Raw genomic sequence first — 25,610 nt, forward strand, 5'->3', positions numbered from 1 at the left:
CTGGAGGCTGTCCTACCTGGGTCCAGCCACCCTCCTGTGACCTCCACACCTCCTCTCTGTCAGTTTGAGTGGCGAAGGAGGGTGCCAAGGGCTTGGGGAAGAGAGAAGGGGGTAGTCATTTAACAGGGACAGTTTTCATTGTGCAAGATGAAAAAGTTCTGGAGATGGATGGTAATGATGGTCACTCAACAATTTGTTTTTTTTTTTTTTTAAATGGTGGCTCAACAATTTGAAGGTACTTAATGCCACTGAATTGTGCACTTAAAAATGGTTTAAAGGGCTTCCCTGGTGGCGCAGTGGTTGGGGGTCCGCCTGCCGATGCAGGGGACGAGGGTTCGTGCCCCGGTCCGGGAGGATCCCGCATGCCGTGGAGCGGCTGGGCCCGTGAGCCATGGCTGCTGAGCCTGCGCATCCGGAGCCTGTGTTCCACAACGGGAGAGGCCACAACGGTGAGAGGCCCGCGTACCGCACAAAAAAAAAAAAAAAAAAAAAAAAATGGTTTAAAAAGTAAATTTTATGTTACGTATATTTTAACACAATAAAAAATGGAAAAAAAAGCAATGGCTCAATGAACAAAAGCCTGCTTGGTGCTGGAAGTCCCCAAAATAGTGAGGGGCTGGGGAAGTGGACAGAGGCCAGTGCTTACCTGCCCAGCCTGCAGCTCGCGGTCTTGACTGACCATGCGCCCTTAGGGAGGCTTGGACATGCAGAACCAAATGCCCAGTCCTCCAGAAAGCCTGTGCACAAGCCAAGAAAGATCTAGAGCATGCCCAGCTGATAGGGCTTAAGCAACAAGGTTGTCTACTCTTTACTTACAAGTCTGGAGCCAGGTGGTCCCAGGGTTCTTTCAGCAACTCACTGATGTCGGTATCAATAGTCTGGGTCAGCGTCTCTGCTGATCTTCAGGGACTTACCTCTTGATCATAGATGGCTGCTGTAGCCATCACGTCTTCACACAACTGTACTCAAGGCCAGAAAAAAAGGAGTGGGAGATTTCCCCTATTATTACGGTAGAAAAAATTCCCAGTAACCTTCTAGCAAAATCCCCCTAATTTCTCATTGGAGAGATGTGGGCCATGTAGCCAAGCTAGCTCTAAATGTCTGGGTGACTGGCCAGGGAGGATGACATTGCTGTTAGGGTCTCGTTTCAGTCAGGGCACATCTCAGGATGAAGCACTTTGGAGTCTTGAGTGTAGCTGGGAGCTGTTAGGAAGACAGAAGGCAATGGCTCTATAGAGTAAGCAACAGCACTGCTACATTGTCTCCAACCCTTTCTGCTGCGAATAATTCTCAAAATGCTTCCAGCTTCTTATCTCCATGTCTCGTAACACTTCCTGCCTTGTTTTATCAGTTAGGATTGCAAACCCAGTTCATGGTGGCTTTGTTTACTCACACACAGTGAACTGGAGGAAGGTGAGTACTGGCATCATTACAGCTGTTCACTGATGTTGGGCTCCATATCTGTGATCCTCATGGTTGCAAAGTAGCTGCTGCAACTCCAAGTTTTACATCTTCATACAAGGCAGGAAGATGAAGGGAAGTGTGCTGAAATCCGCATCAATCTCTTTCATCAGGGAAGCAAGAAATGTCTCCCCAAATCCTCTCCGCAGACGTCAATACAAGTCTCATTGGCCAAAAGCCTCTGACATGACCACTGTCCAGTGTCAGACCTTTTGATGAAACAGAGTTGATATTTCTGGCCACCGTCCTGAAGACAGCCAGAGAAGGAATGGCTGGTGGGCCAGCCAGGGCATCCACACCTCTCCTTCTGTAGCTTCCGTCTCCTTTGGACTGACAGCTCTCTGCGAGCAGGGATTTGCCTTGTCTGTGTTCGTGAATTAGAGTCAATTACACAGGAGTGATGTGGTAAGTAAACAGGGTGGTATGTGCTGAGCACCAGTCCTAATGAGCCTGCAGAGTGGCTGTCACTGTCATGAATAATGAGCATCTTAAGCCCCCACATGACCCATCATGTGTCTCAAACATGTTCAATGCTCAATCTGTGTTTGTCTAATGGAGGCTGAGAGCACATGAGGTGGGTTTTCACTCCTTTCTCCCTGCGCTCCAAGGTCTCATAAGCACATCTAGGAGTGTAAGGAAACTGTACATTTCACCGGGAACCTTCACATCTGCAGGAGGACCTCATTTGTGAGGTAACAGCCCATCAGAAGCAAAGGAAGAGTACGGGTGCATTACCAGCTCATGGCTTGAACTGAACTGAAGGCTTGGGCAGGTTATTCTACTTCTCCAGGCTTCAGATTCCCTGATGCAGGTGAAAGCTAATGACTTGAGCCTCTTCCAGTTGTGGAGGTTAAATGACAGATAATGTGACAACTGCCTGGCCCAGCCTGGTGCCCAGTCAATGCTTCTTTTTAAGACTAGTTCATCTTCTGAAGAACCCATGGGCCAGGTAAGACCTGTACAATTGTCCCCTTTGTGAGAGAGGGTGGAGGTTAGGAAAGCCAGAGACTACATGCGCAGAGTTACAGAGCTGGTAGGGATGAGAGATGACCCAGTTCAACATACTGTGGAAGAAGGAATCGGAGAGAGGACAGCAGTCACTGGCCTATGGTCACCCAGCTCGTAGACTGTGGGCTGGAGGCAGGCCTTCCGCTCCTCACTCAATCCCACCGACTCCTGAGGTTGAGTACGCATTTGAGGTGGACTGGATTCCAGTTATATTTATCCTCTAAATTAGACAGGGTCAGCCAACCCTTTCCGTAAGGAAAGAAAGTAAATGTTTTAGACGTTGTAGGCCTAATGTGGCCTCTATTATATAGTCTTGCTTTTTTTTTTTTTTTGATTTGTTTGTTCTTTGTTTTTTACAACACCTTAAAATGTGAAAAAACATTTGTGGCTTGTAAGTTGTACAAAAAAAAGCCGTGGGCTGGATTTGGCTGGCAGGCATGGTTTGCCACCTCCACACAAACACGTCCTGGTGCCCCAGGTGTCTGTGGAGCTTCCCTTGCTTCTTCCATCCTCTGAGGAAAGCCTGACGGTGTCTACTGTGACTTGTCTCACATGGCTGTATTCCACACCTGTTCTAGAAGCCGGGTGGGGGCGGGCGGCCTGGGAGAGACAGGCGGCTGCACACGCCATGGAGGCGCTGGGCGCGGTGCTGTCCTGTCCCGTGTGCATGGAGCCGTTTACACCCCCGGTGCTGCTCCTCACCTGCTCCCGCAACTTCTGCAAACAGTGCCTGGAGCTGACCTTGATGTGCCAGAACTGCACCCACGGCAACGGACAGTTCTGCTGCCCAGTGTGTAGGAAAGTAAGAGAGGTTTGGGGCCCTTCTGCTACTGAGATAGCACATTTCTTTCTGGTCATCACTTCTTGGATCTATTCCATAACAGAACTAGGGATATTTGGCCTGCAAAATGAAGACTGGCTGGCCAGAACTCACATCTCTGGTGGGTTATCAGGGGGTGGGTGGGGAGCAGGCTTAGAAGACATGGTGGGACCCAGGGCAGGAGCTACAGGAAGACGTGCGTTGTGGTTTAATGTTAGAGAGAAGGTTCTAACAGAATCACCAAGAGATAAAGTATGCCAGTTTTCACTTATTCAGTATGTGCTGGGGTAGGGGGACATTTATCAGCACCTGCCAGGGGCCTTGTCACTGTGCCAGGACCCCAGGGATGCAGAGATGAGTGAGGAGCCTCCTTGCAGGAGCCAGTGGCCCTGTGTACAGTGAGAGGTCCCACAGTGGAGACACAAAAGGCTGCAGAGGAGGTGACAGCTGGGGAGAGTCTACAGAGCAGGGCAGACAAAGAGAGGATAGCAGATGCCACGGGCCAAGAAAGGGGCCTGCAGCCGAGATGTTTAGAGCTGCTTAGTAGATAAGAAGGCTTCAGTGTGGGATTGTGGGAGATATCAGGGCATTTAGGGCATCCACCAGGAGGGCAGGTTAGGACATATTGAAGTAGGTCTTACAAGTCATGCAAAAGGCTTTGCATTCTGTCCTGTAAGCAATGGGGGCCAGGAGAAATGTCTAACCTGGAAAGGGTCATACAGCATTGGCGTTGAAAGTGCACCATTGTCTACATTACGTACTCTCATGGAAACTTTTTGTACAATGAGTTGTGTAGGGTCTCTCTCCCCACCTGGGACATAAGAACTGTGACTGATGTTTCTCCAGGTCCTTTGAGTATTTGTGGAAGGAAGGAAGGAAGGGAGGAAGGAAGGAAGAAAATATAAAACAAATAGATTTCAGGAAGAGGGAACTTATGTCGGAATCTCTGTCAGTAGGAACAGAGGGTGGGCCGATTGGAGAGACAGGTGCTGGCTCTCCAATGGTAACCAACTGAATATGGAGGCGGGGGTGCCAATGAGGAGGCTGTGTGTGTGTGTGTGTGTGTGTGTGTGTGTGTGTGTGTGTAGGGTTGGGGGACAGCAGTTCAAAAGCAGCAGATGCTTAGATTTATTTATGTTTTTCATTTTTCAACCTGAAATTTTCACTTATTTGTACATTTATTTAAAAATCATATCAAAATAACATACAGACAAGGTTAAGAGGGCAAACCCTAGAAAAGAGTTAATAATGAAAAGCCACACTCTCTGCCCACTCCAGTCCCACTCCCCAGAAGCAGCCTCTTCTAACTTTTTCTAGATAGTTCTTCCCATGGTTACCTTCATACCTCAAAATACTCTGCTAATTCAGCTTGTTTCTTTACCATCAGTTGTGGCCACTACTGGCGTTCATTTCCTCTGATGGTTGAGTATTTAGACCATAGCTTCTTCCCCACCCCCAGGGGGCTTCATCACTACCTTTAGTGTCTAGAGTGTGATTTTTAAGTAACACACTTAAACCTCTGCTTCTTGTCCCAGTGACTAGAGACAGCAAAACCCTCTGACCACCCACTCTGTGGGTGAGGATGCTTTCCAGCTTCCCCCCCTCCAGGTGCAGACACGAGACCCTCAAACTCTGAGAGAACTGCAAAGAGCACAGGAAGTGTGCTGGCGGCTTTTGTTGAGCTTGGATTTTGTAGAAAAGACAACTGGGTCCAAGAAGGATTTAAATTGCCTGGTTGGAAATCAGCGAACGGAGCTAACATATTGGTTGTTTGGCATCTATTCCCCTCTCTAGCATATAAACCCCTGAGGGTAGGGTCAGGTGTGTCTGTCCTGTTCATTGTTACATTCCCAGCATGGTAGGTGCTTAATAAAAGTTTATTAAACAAATGGAATTTAAGGTTGTTGCCAGATGGGTGGACTGCTATGTTAACTCAGGGTGGCATATGGCCTTGTCTTTTTTCCTTGTGTTTTTAAATGTAGGTTTTATAATTATTCAGGTATGATGAGACCAACAGATCAGGGGACAACTGCCATTGAAAAATAGTTCGTAATTCATAGATCCCAAGAGGGGCCATGCCACATCACAGGTGGCCACATGTGGAAATCAGGGTGGGTCAGGAAACAGGGAGATGGGGGAAATGTGGGCAAGAAAGACCTTTGTTGTGGTTTCTGCAGGAAGGAACGGGTGAAGTAGAGTGAGAAGGCTTAGGATTGGCCAGTTTGAATAATTTCAGTGGCCTCTGGGACAGGTAGGGCTGCCCCTAGATGTCTAGTACCCAGCCCTGGATGATTAGGGCAGGGGGGTAGGGGAATAGCAAATATAAAGGAGGTGGTTGGGTGTGGACCCCAGATGTATTGGTTTGCATGGGAAAGGCATGCTCCCAGGTGAATCCTTTACTGTCTCTAAGAATTGGCTAGCCAATGGGAGGGGCCATCCCAGGCTCCAGGTGCCAGAACATCAGAACACGGTAAATAAAATACATGTTTAATACACTTTGGTCTTCAATGCCTAATTTAGGCATCTTCTTGAGACTCCAGTCCTGCTCTCCTCCATCACCCCAGGGAGACTTAGTCCTGCCTTCTTTGTGCTCCCCTGCAGATCCAACAACACAGTCCTCTGTGAGGGTCTGTTTTCCCACTGGGCTGGGCTTCTCCAGGAGACAGAGTAGGTACCAACCAAGACTCACGGGGTGAAAGCAGGCAGGTTCCTGTTTCATCTGATGGAGTTTGTGGCGACTGTCTCTGCCGATGGTGCACATACTAGCCCAGGTAAGGAGGCTGTGGAGCAGGAAGAGTTATTCTGCAGGGGCGAGGAGTCTTCACAGTCATTTCCTTCTGAAAGACTGGTCAGCGCTCACTCAGGCCAGTGGCCTGTTCTCTCTTGCCGCTCGCTGCTGTTTATGTGCAGGAAGGGAGGTGTCTCATCCTTCCCCATGATGATGTCACAGCTGATGATGGGAATTTGCCACAAGCTCATGCCAGCTCTGTGTTTTAGGTCATTTATCTGAGGGGGAGGGGAACAAATGGGTTGCAGAGGAACATCCTGGCTGAAAACGTACTGGAGGAGTTTAAGGAAGAACTTGAGATGCTTCACACCAAGGAACACAATCAGCTTGCTCAGACATGTGAAAAACATGGAGAAAGTGTGACTCTGGTATTCAATTACACCTTTAGGGGGCTTCCCTGGTGGCGCAGTGGTTGAGAATCTGCCTGCCAATGAAGGGGACACGGGTTCGAGCCCTGGTCTGGGAAGATCCCACATGCCACGGGGCAACTGGGCCCGTGAGCCACAACTACTGAGCCTGAGCGTCTGGAGCCTGTGCTCCGCAACAAGAGAGGCCACGACAGTGAGAGGCCCACGCACCGTGATGAAGAGTGGCCCCCGCTCGCCGCAACTAGAGAAAGCCCTCGCACAGAAACGAAGACCCAATACAACCAAAAATAAATAAATAAAAAGAAATTAATTTTAAAAATTACACTTTTAGTTTTATTTTATTCTTGCCTAGCTACCCAATCTTCCAGATTACTCGGTAACCTTATGGTTGAAATTGGATATTTGCTCAGGAGTATAGTAGAGGATTACTTTCCAAATAAATGCACAAACCAACGCTGACTTCATACTTCATTCTTAGTACTGGAGTCCAGGTTTGGGGAGGGGGGGGTTGTTCAGCCATGCAACCCATGACAAGATTTAAGGGACCACAGATAGGCTCAAATAGTTACAACGAAGTTGCATTATATTCAGATTTATGAGAATTTAGCTACCTTTGATTACCCCAGAGAGAGAGGGTGGGGTAAGATGGGACCAATGATTCTACCATTCCTCCTGTTGGTTATACATGTCTGTTTGGAGAGCTGAGTATGATTCCGATGTTTAATCTTCAGCATGAGTTTTTCATACGATACGTCATATGAACTCTTTATTGTACTCTGTATTATGCTGTACACATTGTACATTTATACACACGTCTACAGTGTGATTTATACAAAACCATGTGTACTGTACTCTAATTCCATATTCCCTAGCTAAGCGATTTTCACGGGTAATTTGACACATGTAATCTTCCCCTTTGGTACTGACTTTAGGATGATCCCCATGTCAGATATAACTCAGATATGAATCAGATATAACACCACTTCAGTTTTCATTCTTCACTGTCGACAAAGCCCTTTGACAACCTCGAGCCCATTTGATTCTCCCAACAAACCTGGAGGGGTAGGATGAGGCCGAGTTTCCATGTTTCACAGACTGTGTAGCACCAACCACCAGGTTTAGGTTGCTTTGGTAATGGTCAGGGATGAACTAAATCGGTGATTTCCTTGGAGAAGGTCAAAAGTATCCCCGAGTCTTCATAAACTGGCTCTAGCTTGAAGCTCTGCAGCCAAATCCTAAAGCATAGATGTGGCTCCAAAAGAGGGCTTCGTAGCTCCAGGGGCCCCCAGCACTTCAGTGCAGAATATCAAGGATCTGTCCTCACAGGGTAGGGTTTCTCTGCAAGTCTTCACCCTCAGCCAATCTACTGGGCTGTTCCGAGCTCCACCAGACCCTGCTCTCTTCCTTCTAGCCGCCCCTCCTCCTGCAAGGACATAAGAGGCATGCTTGGAGCAGGCTAGCTCAAGCCACTAAGAGGACTCAAGAGAATAGGATGTGATTTGGTATTCCTGTTGGACTCTGGCTTTAAAAATCTGTTCCACTTATCACAAATTCTCAATGGTTCTGTCTCATCCTCAGCAGTTACCTCCTCTTCCAAAATTCCAAGAAAGAGTTTTCATTCCAAGGCGCCCTTTAGCTGAGTGAAGAGGCAAAGGGGCCAGCAGGGTAGTGAGGGTCCTCCTCAATCCCTTTCATCTAAAATAGGCCCAGTTTGGGGAATTCACTGGCGGTCCAGTGGTTAGGACTCCACGCTTCGACTGCAGGGGGCACGGGTTCTATCCCTGGTCAAGGAACTAAGATCCCACATGCTGGGCAGCATGTTACATGCATCATGGTATTTAATCCTCACAAGGCAGTGGCTTGGCCAGGTGGAAAAGGCTTTGCTCCTGGAGTCAGAAAGCCCTCATCTTTTTTTGGGGGTGGGGGGTGTGCCACGCGGCTTGCAGGATCTTAGTTCCCTGAGCAGGGATCAAGTCCGGGCTCCAGCAGTGAAAGTGCTGAGTCCTAACCACTAGACTGCCAGGGAATTCCCAGAAAGCCCTCATCTTCTAATCCCAGTGCTCTCCTTTCCTAGTAGTGTGTCCTTGGGCAAGTCACCTAACAACTTGGAGCCTTCTCAGCTTTCTCGGGTATAAAATGTACACAATACTATCCAAGTCAAAAGATCCTTGTGAGGAGTCCGTGTAATACCAGATGCGGTATGTGCTTACTAAATTACAGTTCAAGCATCCTAGTACTACCCTCATCTCTCTCCTTCAGGTGCCGGGGCCTCCTGTGTAACTGACTCTTGATACCTGCTTAAGAATACATTCAGAATGTCACCAGCCTGAGGTATGGCAGGTCCTGAGTGTGTCAGGCTGGAACAAGAAGGGCAATAAGTACCATCTTATGACAGACTTTTCTTCTGTCAATCAGATGTGCCTAAGTGATGAAGAACCAATATGTGGAATATGCAAGCTCTTTGGGGACCACGAGTCTCACCCAGTAGCCAAGATTTCTGATGCCTATGCAGAGAGGAAGGTGAGCTTTGCTAAGGATGTTCAGCTGGTTCTGCAGAAATCTGAGAGCGCAGTACAGGCGGTGCAGGTATGGCTCATATGGCTCGTGTCCTTTCTCCAAGCAAACAGCAGGGCAATGTTTGGTTTCAGTTCAAGCAGTTGCTGTTCTCTTGAGGGCACTAGACGGACAAAGGGGGTGTTTAAACATGAAGGGGAAATTCTCTAGAGACTGACTTTCCTTAAGTGTGTCCTGAAACGTGTGTCAAGTTTTGAAATGTGCACCTTGAGAAATGGTTGAATTCTGATTGCTTTAAGGGCCTCCAAGATGATAATTTAATGGTTATTTCACCCTCTTTTAAGATGACTAAGTAAGATGTATCCTAGCTTCTATGGCTTGTTTTCCTTATTTCATGACTTTTTCCCCACAAAATATAGGTTTTAGAAATTAATCTCTGGATACATTTTTCAAGAGAACAAAAATTTTTAAGTCACAAACACACACACACACACACATGCACACACACACACACACACACACCCAAGACTAGATAGTCTTTCAGAAACAAATTCTAGTTCTAGTGGTAAGATTTCAGCTCTTGTAGAGAAGGAGCATCTGCAGAATGGCCAGGGCAGAGACCCTTAGGGACTGATCTCTGGGCCACACTAGCCACCTAACAGTTGGTATCACAGGTTATGTTCTCTGGAAGCAGAAGCTGAGACACAGTTTGGGGTAAAAGATATCCAAGATTGACATCTGTAAGAGGAAGGAGGAAGAAATAGATGAAACAGAAGGGAAGGCAAACTACACCACAGGACTGACAAGCAGCTCCTGATCCAGTGAGGAATCTGGAGCCAGATTTGCCCATCAGTGTACCCCACATCGGGCTGAAATGGCCAGGCTATTATAGGTCCTCTTGCTCAGCCACCAAATGTGGGCTGCTGTGGGAAGGGCACAGTAACCCTGAAGGATCTGACAGCTGGCGGCTGGTCATACCTTGGCAGGCAGCAAGTCCTCTCTGGAAAGGGGGATCTGGGCAGAATATCTGTGTCTACCACAACTGACTTTTGTAGATCTTCTTCTAAATACCAAACATTTGCTAAAATTTCATTTATTATTTCCTTATTTGTCCAAGGTAGAGTAACAAAGTCTGAATTTACCCTCCCTTCTGGAAAAATAAGACAAAAATATATGAAACAACAGTTTTTAAGACACTGGACCTCAGGCAATAAAAGATACTAATCTCTGAGAGACAAGATATAAACAAGGGTTAGCTCTACAATTGCCCCAGCTTATTGCCTTGAGAGAGTTTCAAGTCTGAGGGACAGAAAGAGGGAACTGAAGCAAAGCCTGGCAGATTTCTTGAGTTCAGGAGATGGAGCTGAGACTCTGGGGAGGTCAAGGCATTTCAAGTGCACATGACAGAGTCTACAGAAGACAGGACTGCACAGAGAGAGAGAATCCAGAGATCTGGGTTAAGAGTCCCCTGTGAGTATTCAACAGACTTGAATAGGTCAGCAGTTGTCTGTGAGGACATTACCTCAGGCCAGGGAAGGAGCCATAGGAAAGGACTGAGGGAACAGTGCCTGGAGCTTAACCAGGATCAGAACAATGCCTGTTCCCACGAATGAGACTGGAAAATCTCATAAATCATGAGGCACTGGGATGAGAACTCAAGAAGTCTTAGTCCCAGACTGGGCACTGCTCCAGACTCACCAAACAAATAATGAAAGCAAGCACTAAAAGATCATTCTTTCCAAGTAACTTAACAGTACTTCAAAACAAATGTTAAGATTCATAGGAATAAAAAACATCCAACATCAAACAAGGTAAAATTCACAATTCTGGCATCCAAAGATCACCAGGCAGGCAAAGACGCAGGAAAATAGGACCCATAATGAAAACAATAATAAATCAATCAAAATCAAACCAAAACTGAGACAGATGTTAGAATTAGCAGACAAATATATATTAAAAATTAGCACAATTGTATTCCATATTTCAAAAAGTTAGAGACATGGAAGATACAAAAAAAGATTCAAATTGAATTTCTAGAGATGAAAACTACAGTGTCATAAAAAATATACTGGAGGGATTAATAGCAGGTTAGACACTGAGAAGAAAAGCTTTGTGAACTTGAAGACATAGCAATAGAAACTACTCAAGGGTTTCCCTGGTGGTGCAGTGGTTGAGAATCCGCCTGCCAATGCAGGGGACACAGGTTCGAGCCCTGGTCAGGGAAGATCCCACATGCTGCAGAGCAACTAAGCCTGTGCACCACAACTACTGAGCCTGCGCTCTAGAGCCTATGAGGCACAACTACTCAGCCCATGCACCACAACTACTGAAGCCCACTTGCCTAGAGCCTGTGCTCTGCAACAAGAGAAGCCACCACAGTGAGAAGCCTGTGCACCACAACGAAGAGTAGCCCCTGTTTGCCACAACTAGAGAAAGTCCATGTGCAGCAATGAAGACCCAGTGCAGCCTAAAAGAAATAAATTTGTTTAAAAAAAGGAAAAGTAACTACTCAAAATGAAACACAGATAGGAATGAGAATTTTTAAAAAACAGAATTAGTTAGCTGTGGGGAATTCCCTGGCAGTCCAGTGGTTAGAACTCAGTGTTTTCACTGCCAAGGCCAGGTTCAATCCCTGGTCAGGGAACTAAGATCATGCAAGCCATGTGGCATGACCACAAAAAAAAAAAAAAAAAAAAAGAATTAGTTAGCTATGGAACAACTTCAAGTGTCCCAATATATGGGTAATTGGAGTCCCTGAAGGAAATGACAGAGCGAGGAAGGGGCAGGAAAAGTATTTTAAAAAATAATGGCCGGGCTTCCCTGGTGGCGCAGTGGTTGAGAGTCCGCCTGCCGATGCAGGGGACATGGGTTCGTGCCCCAGTCCGGGAAGATCCCACATGCCGCGGAGCGGCTGGGCCCGTGAGCCATGGCCACTGAGCCTGCACGTTCAGAGCCTGTGCTCCGCAATGGGAGAGGCCACAACAGTGAGAGGCCCAAGTACCACACACACACACACACAAAAAAGGCCAAAAATTATCCAAACTTGATGAATATTATAAACCCACATCCAAGAAATTTGACAAACACCAAGCACAATAAATATGACTAAAACTATACCAAAGCACATCATAGTCAAATTGCTGAAACCAGTGATAAAGAGTGTATATTAAGCAGCCAGAGCAGAAAAAAAGGCATGTTACATACAGAAGAACAAGAATAAAGATGACATCTGATTTCTTGCTGGAAACAATACATGCAGGGAGACAGTGGAGAAAAATCTTTAAAATATGAATTTAGGGGCTTCCCTGGTGGCGCAGTGGTTGAGAATCTGCCTGCCAATGCAGGGGACACGGGTTTGAGCCCTGGTCTGGGAAGATCCCACATGCCGTGGAGCAACTGGGCCCATGAGCCACAACTACTGAGCCTGCGCACCTGGAGCCTGTGCTCTGCAACAAGAGAGGCTGTGATAGTGAGAGGCCCACGCACCGCGATGAAGAGTGGCCCCCACTCGCTGCAACTAGAGGAAGCCCTCGCACAGAAATGAAGACCCAGCACAGCCAAAAATAAATAAATAAATAAATAAATAAATTTATTTATTTAAAAAATATGAATTTAAAAGCAGTCAACCTAGAATTCTGTATCTAGTGAAAATATCTTCAAAAATGAAGACAAAATAAAAACTGTTTCAGTTTTTCAGCTGAAAGAATTCATAACCAGCAGACTCGCACTATAAGAAATGTTAAAGGAAGTCCTTCAGGCAGAAGGAAAATCTGGATCTACACAAAAGAATAAAGAGCACCAGAAATGGTAATGAAAAATGTAACTATGTAAGATTGTTTTCATATTATTTAAATCTTTCAAAAGATAACTCACTGCTTTTAAAATAATAACATATTGTGAGGTTTACAACATATAAAAGTAAAATAGGGCTTCCCTGGTGGCGCAGTGGTTGAGAGTCTGCCTGCTAATGCAGGGGACACGGGTTCGAGCCCTGGTCTGGGAGGATCCCACATGCCGCGGAGCAACTAGGCCCGTGAGCCACAACTACTGAGCCTGCGCGTCTGGAGCCTGTGCTCCTGCAACAAGAGAGGCCGCAATAGTGAGAGGCCTGCGCACCGCGATGAAGAGTGGCCCCCACTTGCCACAACTAGAGAAAGCCCTCGCACAGAAACGAAGACCCAACACAGCAAAAATAAATTAATTAATTAATAAAACTCCTACCAACAACATCTTAAAAAAAAAAAAAGTAAAATACATGACTAATACCATGAAGCCTATGAGAGGCAAAATGGAAGTACACTATTATAAGGGTTTTTTTTAATTTAATTTATTTATTTATTTATTTTTGGCTGTGTTGGGTCTTTGTTGCTGTGTGCCGGCTTTCTCTAGTTGCAGCGAGTGGGGGCCACACTTCATTGTGGTGCATGGGCTTCTCATTGCAGTGGCTTCTCGTGTTGCAGAGCACGGGCTGTAGGCACGCAGGCTTCAGTAGTTGTGGCTTGTGGGCTCTAGAGCACAGGCTCAGTAGTTGTGGCGCATGGGATTAGTCGCTCTGCAGCATGTGGGATCTATCTGGAGCAGGGCTTGAACCCGTGTCCCCTGCACTGGCAGGCGGATTCTTAACCACTGTGCCACCAGGGAAGCCCCTATTATAAGGGTTTTATACTATATGTGAAGTGGCATAACATTACTTGAAGTTAGACTGTGATAAGTTAAAGATGTGTGCTATACGCCCTCAAACAACCACTAAAATAATAGTTACAGTTAATAAGCTAGCAACAGAGATAAAATGTGATTATAAAATATACACAATCTTAAAGAAGGCAGAAAAAGAGGAGGAAGGGAACAAAAAGAAGATTGGGTAAATATAAATAAATAGCAAGATGATAAAACTCAAGTCTAGCCATATCAATAATCACATTAAATGAAAATGGTCTAAGCACTCCAATTAAGAAGGCTTTTGTCAGAATGAAACAAAATCAAGACCCAACTCTATGCTGCCTATGATAAATGCACTTTAAGTATAAAGACACAAATAGGTTAAAAGTAAAAGAATGGAAAGAGACGTGTCATGCTAGCATGAATCAAACGAAGCTAGAGTGGCTCTGTTAACATCAGGCAAAGAAGACTTCACTCCAATAGTATTACCAAGGGGAAAGAAGTTCATTTCATTTTGATAAAGGGATCAGTTAATCAAGAGAATAATAATAGTCTGAAATGTTTATGCATCTAATAAGGAGGCTTCAAAACATATAAAGCAAAAACTGATAGAGCTACCAGGAGAAATAGACAAATCTGTAATTTTCAATACCATTCTCTCAATAATTAATAGAACAATAGGCAGGAATTCAGCAATAAATAGTAGTCTTGAACATTATTAATCAGACCTGGCTGACATTTATGGAACATTCTACCCAATGACAGCAGAACACATTCTCAAGTGCACACAGCTCACCAAGCTGGACCATAAAACAAGTCTCATGAAATTTAAAAGGATTCAGGGACTTCCCTGGCTGTCCAGTAGTTAGGACTCTGTGCTTCCATTGCAGAGGGCATGGGTTCAAGCCCTGATTGAGAAACTAAGATCCCTCAAACCATGCAGCATGCCCAGAAAAATAAATAAGTTTAAAAAAAATGGATTCAAATCATACAAAGTATGGGTTCTGACCACAGTGGAATTAAATTAGAAATCAATAACATAGAGATTTTTGGAAACTCCCCAATTATTTGGAAACTAAAAAGCATATTCTAAATAACTCATAGATCAAAGAAGAAACAAAAAGGGAAATTAGAAGGTATTTTGCACTGGATGAAAATGAAAACAAAACATATCAGAATTATGGGGTGCCACTAAAGCAGCACTCAGTGGGAAATTTTAATTAGAAAAGAATAAAGATTTGAAATTAATGACCTCACCTTCCACCTTAAAAAAGTGCAAAAAATAAGAGCAAGTAAGCAGAATAAAGGAAATAATAAAGACAAAAACAGAAAATAATGAGATAGAAAACAAAAAACAATACAGAAAAATCAATAAAACTAAAAACTAGTTCTTTGAGAAGATCATTTGAATTAAACTTCTAGCCAGACTTCTCAAGGAAAGAGAGAGAGAGAGAGGGAGAGAGGGAAAAAGGGAGAAAGGGAAGTGGGGAGAGGAGAGAGAGAGAGAGAACACAATTTACCAAAACCAGGAATGAGAGAGGTAACATCACTACAAATGCTATAGATATTTAAAAGATAATATAATAAAGAGTCAGACTCCATGTTTGATGTTTGACTGCTCACAGCTTTTAAGTCTCCATTTTCCTTCCTTGCCTTCTGTTCCACATCCAGAAAAGCTGATAAGCAAGCCTAGGTGCTCCCTTCTTTGGCACCTGAGGGAGTTTAAACCACGTAAGCCCAGCCTGGCTGTGGGAACCTTCAGCACCTCATAACCACCATAAAAACTCCAAGCCAATCTAATCTGAGTTCCTTGTTCTCTCAAGCTATTTTCAGACCTGGTTGGAAGCTGCCCTGCTCTCCTCCAGAAAGCCTCATTATGTGAGTAATAGCCCCTTTTCATCACCTCTTGGTTTGTGTGGTGTCATCATCAGTCTTTCTGTTTCTGAGGAGTGGCTCCAACAGATAATAAGGGACTATTGTGAAAAAGTGTATGCCATTAAATTTGACAACTTAGATTAACTTGTGAAAGACACAAACTATCAAAGTTCTCCCAGAAGAAATAAGTTACAAGAATAGCCATTTTCTATTAAAGAAGTTAAATTTCTAGTTAAAAACTTTCCTACAGTAAAAACTCTAAGCCTGAATAGGTCCATTGCTGAATTTTACCAAACATTTAAGGAAGCAATACCAAATATACACAAACTTCCAGAAAACTGAAGAAATGGGACTTTGTCCCAACTCATTCTATAGGACCAGGATTACCCTGAAACCAAAACCAGGCAAAGAGAATTACAATATCCCTTATGAACATTGATACAAGAATCTTTTTAAAATTTTGCAAATCAAATTCAAAAATATATGAAAAGACTAATACATCATAACAAAAGGGGCTTATTCCCAGAATACACAGTTGGTTTAACATTCAAAAAACAGTCAATATAATTTACTATAATAACAGAAGAAAAATGAAAAATCATATGATCTCAATAGACAGAGAAAAAAATTTTGAAAAAAATTTAACATCAATTTTATAAAACTCACCAATCTAGTAATATCTCAGATTATCTGGTTCTCAGACACTTACTGGGTGTCCAAAAACTTAATTCAATTCTGACACTATCTCTAGTTAGTGCAGACCCTGCAGGTTAAGGGCTGTCCCACTTCAGACACCAGTCAGAAGTCCGAAGTTGCCACGTGTACTTCTGACTCACTGGTTATAAACTGGGGGGCTCCTAAAACCCCCTCCTCAGGTTTGATAATTCACTAGAATGACCCAAAGACCTCAGGAAAACACTTTACTATGTCCACCTCTTTATTATAAGGATACAACTCAGGAATAGCCAAATGGGAAAGATGCACAGGACAAGGTAAGGGCTGGGGGGTGGTTAGAGGGGTAGCTTCCATGACATCTCTGGGTGCCCCATCTTCCCAGCATATCGATGTGTTTACCAATCTGGAAGTTCCCTGAACCTTTTTTTTAAAGGTTTTTTGTTTGTTTGGTTGGTTGGTTAGTTGGTTGTTTTTTTTTTTTTAATTGAGGTTCCATTATTTAGGGCATGATTGATCAAATCATTGGCCATTAGCGATTGAACTCAATCTCCAGTCCCTCTCCTCTCCCCAGAGGTTGAGGATGGGGCTGAAATTTCCAAACCTCTAATCAAGGTTTAGTCTCTCTGGCAACTAGGCCCCATCCTGAAACTATCTAGGGACCCACCAAGAGTCACCTAACTAGCATAATCTCAGATATGTTTGAAAGGGGTTTATTGTGAATTATAAGAGCTGCTCCTATCACTCAGGAAATTCCAAGAGTTTTAGGAGCTCTGTACCAGGAACCAGGGACAAAGACCATATATTTCCCATTATACCACAGACTAGAACATAATAAAAGGCATCTATGAAAACCTACAACCAACATCATGCTTAATCCTGAAACACTGAATGTTTTCCCTCCAAGATCAGGAACACCGAGAAATGTCATTCTCATCACTGCTATTTAACAGAGCAGATCATGGAGGTTCTAACCAGTACAATTAGGCAAGAGAAACTAATATAAAAGCATCCAGATAGGAAAGGAAGAACAAAACTGTGTTTATTCATAGATAACATCACTGTCTCTATAAAAATTCTGATGAGCTTTACAAGCTATCAGAACTAATAAATAAGTTTAGCAATGTTGAAAGATATGAGATCAATATACAAAAATCAATTGTTTTTCCTAAATATTAGCAACAAACCACTGACAATTTTTAAAATTTAAATATCACTTACAATTGCATCAGAGATATAAAATGCTTGGTGAATATCTAAATCTTACCAGAGATGTGCGATATCTGTACCTGGACAACTATTAAATATTGCTTAGAGAAATTAAGAGGATCTAAATAAATGGAGAAATATATACTATTCATGCATGGGAAGACTTGTCATGGTTGAGATGTCAGTTCTCCCCAAGTATTTCCATAGATTTATTGCAATCACAATTAACATCCCAGCAGGCTTTTTTTTTTTTTTTTTAATTGACTAAGTGATCCTAAAGCTCACGTGGAAAGGGAAGGGTTAGGGTTAGGGTTTGAAAACAAAGTGAACACTACCTGAATTCAAGAATTGTTCTAACTCTTTATTAATCAAAGGAGCATGGCATTGGCATAAAGATAGACAAATGAAACAGTGGAACAGAAATAAACCCATACACATAGAAAACTGACTTTTGACAAAGCTGCAAAGGCAATGCAGTGGAGAAAGAATAGCCTCTTCAACAAATGGTGCTGGAACAATTGAAAATCCATATGCGGCAACAACAACAACAAAAGGCAAAAAGGAAGGAAGGAAAAGAAAAAGAAAGTAAACTGCATCCATCCCTCACAACATGTGCAAAAATTAACCCTACATAGATAGTAGACCTATATATAACACCTAAAACTATACAGTCTGCAGAAGAAAACATAGGAGAAAAAGAATCTTCGTAAATACATATCTGATAAAAGATAAAGAATAAAGAATTCTCAAAACTCAACAGTAAGAAAACAACTCAATAAAAATAGGCAACGTATTTGCACAGACTCTTCACAGATGAGCTATACAGATGGCAACCAGCACATGAAAAGATTCTGAGCACCACTAGTCATTAGGGAAATACAAATGAAAACCACAACGAGATACCACTACACACCTATTAGAAATGTTAGACCATATCCAGTGTAGGTGAGGATGTGGAGGAACTGGAACTCTCATACACTGCTGCTGAGAATGTAAATGGCACAAACAGTTTGGAGAACTGTTTAGTAATTTTTTAAAAGGTTAAATACATGATCCATTCACTCCACCTAGGTTTCAAATCCCAAGAGAAAAGAAAGTATATATGCATACAAAAACTTGTACACAAATGTTCATAGCAGGTACAGTTGTAATAGACAACAACTGGAAACAGCCCAAATGTCCAGATGAAAGGATGAACACATCGATACATACAATAATCCATGAGAGAACCTGAAAATTGCTGTGTTAAAGAAGCTAAACCCTCTCCCCCCAAAAGAGTATGATTCCATTTATATAAGATTCTAGAAAAATGCAAACTAATATACATTTACAGAAAGAAGGTCAGTGATTGCTTGGGTAGGGGAGGTCAAGGATGGTCGTGAGGGAGGAAATTACAAAGGGACCCAAGGAAACTTTTGGGGGGGATGGATAAGTTCACTATCTTGAAAGTTATCAAATTGTATACTTTTCCCATGTCAATTATGTTTAATAAAGCTGTTTTAAGAACTTAGAGGATATTTTGAAAAGTTGGGTTTATTGAAAGTTAGTAAGTATCTGGCAGTATCAGTAAAGAAAGCATACACTTTTCTCATTCTTTCATTCTTTCAGGTGTCATTTGGGTGCTAGACACCAGGTGTCAAATGGTGAGCAGGACAGAGGCCCTGTGCAATGAATGTATGCCCCTGCTGCTCACAAATGCTTTGGTTTGACCAGTAGATTTGTCAATCATTAGTATCCAGGTTCTGTCAAAGGAAAAGGATTGAGTTATGCTGAAGTTCAATGGTGGTGAAGAACGAACACAAATAGTTTTGTGAGATACCCCCATGGTAGATGCTGAGTGGGAAGGCTCTGCTACAGGACACCCTCCTGATCTCATTCCTATGTTCACTTGAGAAAGCCACCTCACCATGGATTGGAGAATCCAAGTGTATTTTAAATGATATTCAGAGTTAAGCAAACTTGTTCTTTTGTGAACTTTGTGGGACTCGCTGTCCCTTTACAAAAACTAATTTTACTGCATCAGCTATTCCTTTATATAAAGACAAAAATTCAAATGACTCATTCAACCTACTGAATAAGGTGTTGAAATCTGTTATTGATTTACTTGTTTAGTATTTGTGGCTCTGCTCTCTAAATAAAGCCTAAAATACTTAACAGAAAATACACAACTTTCCATTTATCTATCAGAAAATAGATCATTTCACAAGTGTAAAACAATCCACAGTTTGTAGCATTTTAACATTTCCTGTATGTTCTGGAAGTATAAAGTTTCTTGGAAGCTAAAGAACAACCAAACTAATGTTCAAAACTCAAAGGAAATACAAAGAAATATTAAAAATTTTTAAAGACCCAAGTGGGTGAAGGATACAAATGAGATCATTGGCCTGCTCTTTATTCATTTCTTTCTCTCTTGTCTGAGCCAACATCTCAGAAAACATTTGTTTCCATGGCCAGTAACACTTTCTTGATTGGAGTAAATTGAAATGGTCACTTGACCTCTGGGACCCCAGCCTTTCCTGGCTGTCCCAAGTTCTGCCACTAACTCCTGCTCAATGTTTTTCCACCTCTCTCAGAGTTTTTTCTCCAGCCCAGATGTCTGTCCTGAGCTCCAGGCCCACACTTACAATCCATTCCACCTCCCCAATTTGCCTACCTCTCCCATCTCTCCTGCCCATTCTCATCACCATTGGCCTGGACTCTCTAGTGGTTCTCACATGGGCTCCTCATGCCCACTCTGTCCCCACTAGTAGCCAGAATCATCCTCCAACATTTTAGATCATGCATTCTTTTGTTCAAAATCCCCAGCTGGTGAGGGGTGCATTATACTGTGAATAAATCCATTGCCTGGCCCCACCTGCCTCTCCGCCCTCCTTGATCCCACACTGAGCCAGGCTCCTGACTGCTCCTCAGACATCCTTGTTTCCATCTCAAGCTTTGTCCTCATGGCCCTTCTGGCTGGAAAAATCTCCCCCTCCGATGTGACCAATGCTTGACCATCATCCAGAGTTCGGACATCTCCAAGATGTCTTCCCAACCACCCAAAATCGAGAGCCACCTCCTCCCTCAGCCCTCTGCCCTACCCCTGATCCTGCTCTATCTTCCTTATCTTTCCTCAGAGCACTTGTCAGTACCATGAGATTCCATTGTATATTTATTATGTCTGTTTTTGTTGCCCTTGAGACTAGTCTAATGGGTCAAACAACACACCTAAACATCTACTAGGCAGGCAACTCATGATGATGAAGGATGGCGGGCCAATCTATTTACCAGCTAAACTGGCAATTTAAAAACATGGTTTTGGGAACGGTGATTCAGGATGAATCTTCAGCTGGCGGAGAGTCACATTATCTCAAAGTTCTCTCGTAATGTTAGAATGTTTTTATATTGTGCTATTGTGAACCATGGCGACATATATGAGACCTGTAGAAGCATATAGAATGGAAGAACCTCTCCTTTCTATGGAAGATCAATTTGTTAAGTGCCTACTGCGTGCTGGTCCGGTGCTAGGCACTATATATCCATCATCTCATTTAGTTCTCTTCAGCACCCATGGTCCCCTTTTCACAAGATATGGGATCTAAGGTACAGAACTATTCAGCTGTAAGAGCCAAAATTACACCTAGGGTTGGCCTGACCTCACCATCTGAGTGCTTTCCCCAACACTTTGTTCCTCCCCTGAGGGAAGACCTGATCACAAAGGTGATGCAGAGCTGAGGTTGACAGGATGAGGACAGGCCTGCCGGACAGGGAAAGGGCACTGTAGGTCATGGAGAGTCCAGAGTGAGAGATCTTGACTTTTTCTAACAATATCACAATGGGTGGGTTTGTGATTTCATTCCTCTAAAAATTATTCAGGTAACTCCTTCCATTTGGGTATTCTTTTAGTAAGGGTCTACATTTGATTGTAATAGAAACTCTTGAGCAATGGCTCATTAAAAAATGAGGGGTTCTGTTTTATTTTTACTTAATGAAATGCCCACAGGTAGGGAGTCGAGGCCACAAGCTTGGTGACCCCATGAGGCTCCGCCCTCTTCTCTCAGCCCTGCAGTGTGTGCTGTTGTCAGCTCAAGGTCATGAGGAGCCTGCTCCATGCAGGCATTGACCCCGGGTCCCATCAGGAGAAAGGGGAAGGGTCAAGCCTTGTCTCAGAGGCATCTTCCCACTTTCAGGCAGCTTTCCCAGAAGCTGCACCCAACAACTCAGACTTCTGCTTCTGTTGCACACCTGGTCACCCCTAACTGCAAGGGAAGCAGGAAATGAGTAAGTATTTTTAGCTGCCCACACATTGCTGGCTGGAAGAATCAGCGTTCTTTGGTAGGAAAGAGTTGAAAAGTTGGTACTGGGCAGGCAGCCAGAAGTGTCCGCCACCCCTAAGGAGTTCTTGGTTCAGGGAGGAGAGGAGGCAACGCCATGAACCAGGTGCCCAGGCCTGGACTCTGGGGGTCTTTCCTAAGAAATGTTCACGCTGCCTCCACAGGACATGAAGAAGCTCATCTGGGAGCTCTCCACCAGTGCCGTGGACACGCTGGCCATGATCGCCACCATTGGAGACAGCCTGCTCAGGGGCATCAAATGCCGGCTTGCCACCTTGAAAAGGCAGCTGGAGAGCGAGCACTCCTCCAAGTTGGAGAAGTTACAGCTGGTTGCCCGGGAACTTGAAGCCCCCCAACAGCTTTATCAGCAGATGAAGACGCTCCTGCAGCATCATGCTAATGCAGTACAATTTCTCCACGAGCATAAAAGGCTCAAGAGGGAGATGGTGAGACTCATGGAGGGCAGCATGTCCCCCCAGATCCCCATCAAGGACACTTTTTCCATCAGGCACTATTTTCAAGAACTCATTAGAGGAATAGACATCACTGCCTTTGTCCCCCCTGAGACTGACCAAGTGCTGGCCAGCGCAGCTGGGCTCCGAGAGGCCTGGCAGGCAGGCTGTGCCACGCAGGGCCGTCTGTCCCAACAAGTGCTTGAGGATATTTTGTGCAAGGCAGCGTCGGGCTCAGTGCCAAAACCAAATGAAGAGGCAAAGCTTCCTGGGAACCCATCTCATTCTTCCTCTCCTTCTTCCACTAGCATGTCCTTGGCACAGGGAAGTGAGGTTGGGTCTAGGGAATCAACTGTATAACGTAGTATTTTGGTCTCAAAATGTCAGCAACTTTTATCCTTTTGGCTGTAACGCGAAGGTTGCTAGCTTTTGCTTCTTGAAAAAACAAAAAGATTCTACATGGTGGTTTCTCTTAATTTGGGGTCTTGTGTTGCTAATTGATCATCCAAAGCTTTTTCTTTTCTTTATTCTTTTAATGGAAACCTGCTTTAAAAGCTAGTTGCTTGAAGCTCATGTAGGAGGCTTTGAATCCTGGGGGCTGCTGGCTTGGCTGTCAGGGTGGGTGGTGCAGGAGGTGAGCTCTTGGCACAACTGAACAGACAGCTTTGTGCTCTGATGACTTACGGTGCACTTTTAGCTCAGTTGAGCCTCAGACAGTAGAAAGCGCAATAGCAATGATTCCCCAGAAATGAAACCTATGGCTAGCTCTGGACTGTGGCTTTTGTTCCTTTCCCATCACAATAACTACAATGTGTTGAGTGCTTAGGATACAAACACTACTAGGCATTGTTATGTTAATGAGTTAATTCCATTCTCAGAATAACTGAAAGAGATGAGAGTTATCACCTCCATTTTACAGGAGGAACCTCAGGGTCAGAGAATTTAAGAGCCCAAGATGACAGTCATTGAGAGGGTGGATCGTAATGCAAATCAAACTCCTCCTGGTGGAGGCCTAGCTTCTTCCAACCTACCCCAGAGTCTCTGAAGGCAGTACTGATCTAGATATATCTCCTTAAAGAACACTGCTACCATTCTTCAGGAAGGAGCTCACTCAATTCTAGCCGACCAGTTTTTGGTGAACATCCACCATAAAACCCACTGTTTATGGAATCCTTAGTAGCACCTGTTATGCACAAACTTTGCGTTTAATGCTTCACATAAATGACATTGTTGGAACCCACTCCACCTTAGGAAGTAAGCTGTAGAGTCCCCGTTATACAGATGAAGAAACTGAGAAGGGTATCAGCGATTTGTCCAAAATCGCAGCGGGCAGAAATGTATCATTCTCAAGCCCATTCTCCTTCCTTCTACTTCACTGTTAGTCATGACTGTGCACTGGGGAAAGGGTGGAGTAGCCTCAGGGATGATAGGACCTAGACTCAGTTGCTGTCAGGATCCTACCGCCCCCGGCACCCCCCCCCCGCCCCCGGCCCCGCTTTGTCTCTGCTTCTCAATGCTTGCTTTGCTTCTTTCCTGTAGAATGACCCCCTTCTCCCCTGTCATCACAGCTTGGGGGCTGGACTAGGGTTCTCTTCTCCCAGTGCCAGTTTAAGACATCCTCAAGGAAAGGACTCTGCATGGCCTAGACCAAAATCCCATGGTCCAAGTGGGGCAGGAACAGTGCCCCAGAGCAGAGGCAGTGAGCACACAAACACAGATGACCATGGGAGCCAGGCTTGTAATAAAATTGAAGAGGGCGAGAGGTGGGGGGAAGGTGGGGGCTGTGACAAATAGCAGAGCCCATGCTGGGCATAAAGAAAACATTGTCCTGTTGGAATGTAAGCTGAGTGTTCCAGTTTTTTTAAGAAAAGCAAGAAATCCAGACTTTTTAACGTTAAATGCCTTGATTCTTTTGAATGCCCTCAGCTAATTAAAAATAGATTTAAAACATTGCATGGGCATCACAAAGCACTTCTGTGAACCAGATGTGACCCCCAGGCCATCACCAGTTTGCAAGCTCTGGCCGAGGTGGACAATGTAATAACAGGGGTGCTGGGGTGTTTGCCAAACCTGGGGCCTCCCTCCTTCTGCTGTGACTCCTTAGGCAGCAGCACTTCCTGGCACTTACACAGGAAAGCAGGAGGCCCCTGGATTCACGGGCAGTCAGAATGGGTGAGATCTGGGGAGGCACTGGCCAGACATCAACCTCCAAGATCAACGCGCTCCTCGTGTTCCGAGGTAAAACGTGGGTGCACTGAGGCAGGACCCCAGGATTAAGGGGAAGATTAAAGATAAGGGTGTCTGCTGTGTAAAGCAGGGAGACCAAAAGGCAAATTGATTATCTGGACCCAGCATGCTGAGTGAGGGGCCAGAGGGAGCAGCTGCACAAAGAGCCCCAGTCTCACCTGGGGGTGGGGGCAGTGATGGAGGGCGGGGTCAGAGGGAGTTGCAGGAGTGTATTTGCTTTGCTTGGGTAGTTTTTGTTGCAGGTAAACAAAGGTGGACGGAGGGTTCTGTCCTGGGGCCTCAAGGACACTGGGCCTCTGGTCCTTTGGGGCTTGGCTACTTCGGGAACCCCAGCCAAGGAAGTCTGTGGGCCTTCTCAGGTCTCTAACCTCCTCCTCTTCCTGGCCCAGCCGGCTGTGCTCCCTCTGCTTTTCACGCTGTCTGCTGGTCGAGGCCCTCATACCTGGACTCCTGCTGCAGGAGTTCTTATTCTCTGAGCTCAGCCTCCACTGTGAACTGCCCTATTCTCTTTGCTTTCAATTCTACACTTCAAGAGATATTAGAGCACCTACAATGTGCATAGGGCCCTGTTCTAGAGATGGGGACACAGCTGTGACTAACAGACAGGTTCTTGCTCTCTTGGAGGGAGAACAAGAAAACAAGCAAGGTGGGTTCAGAGAGTGCTAAAATGCTGAAGGTGTTATAAACATAGAGTGGTGAAATAGTGATGGTGGGGAGTTAGACTGGGTGGTCTGTCTGAGCAGGCCAGGTGTAAGTGCTATCTGAATGACCAGAACTGGCCAAGCAAAGATGGGGATGAGCATTCCAGGTGGCCTGAACAGCGGTGGGCACTGAACTCCCACAGCATGGGGAGTGGAGAGGGAGGTTGAGGCCAGGCTGGGGGTGGGGTGAAGTACGGGGACAAGCTCGAACTTGAACCTAAGGATTACTGTGGGCTGGTCTGCATTGCCAGCAAGGTCGTCCTCTTGGTCCTGAGTGAGTATTCAAATGCAGCTCTTGCCACCTTTTCAAATAATGATTGTAAAGACAGCGGGTTCTGTTTATTACTCAGCAGTTCCAAACCACACCCTACTATGATTTAATTGAACACGTTGTCTCTGTCCAAGGGTGTCCCCCTGGGACACAGGAGCTGGGACTTTCACCCATGTTTGCCCTATTCCAAAAGCGGTATGTTTTTTCCACAATATGTGCCCTCCATCTCCTAAGAATCCACACGCAGAATGA

General features: G+C 44.7%; 1 protein-coding gene across 1 annotated transcript; it reads left to right on the forward strand.

The window, feature by feature from the left end:
• Positions 1 to 3,097: 3,097 nt before the first annotated feature.
• Positions 3,098 to 24,862, forward strand: LOC309807226 (tripartite motif-containing protein 54-like; the record flags this gene model as incomplete). The annotated part of the gene is made up of 6 exons (XM_082626571.1): positions 3,098 to 3,271; positions 6,287 to 6,445; positions 8,861 to 9,031; positions 21,852 to 22,472; positions 24,138 to 24,377; positions 24,629 to 24,862. 6 exons carry the CDS (start codon positions 3,098 to 3,100, stop codon positions 24,860 to 24,862), a joined length of 1,599 nt encoding a protein of 532 aa, XP_082482697.1.
• Between the last annotated feature and the right edge of the window lie 748 nt (positions 24,863 to 25,610).

The sequence above is a fragment of the Mesoplodon mirus genome, assembly GCF_964341445.2.
Source record: "Mesoplodon mirus genome assembly, chromosome: 1".
Taxonomy (NCBI): Eukaryota; Metazoa; Chordata; class Mammalia; order Artiodactyla; family Ziphiidae; genus Mesoplodon; species Mesoplodon mirus.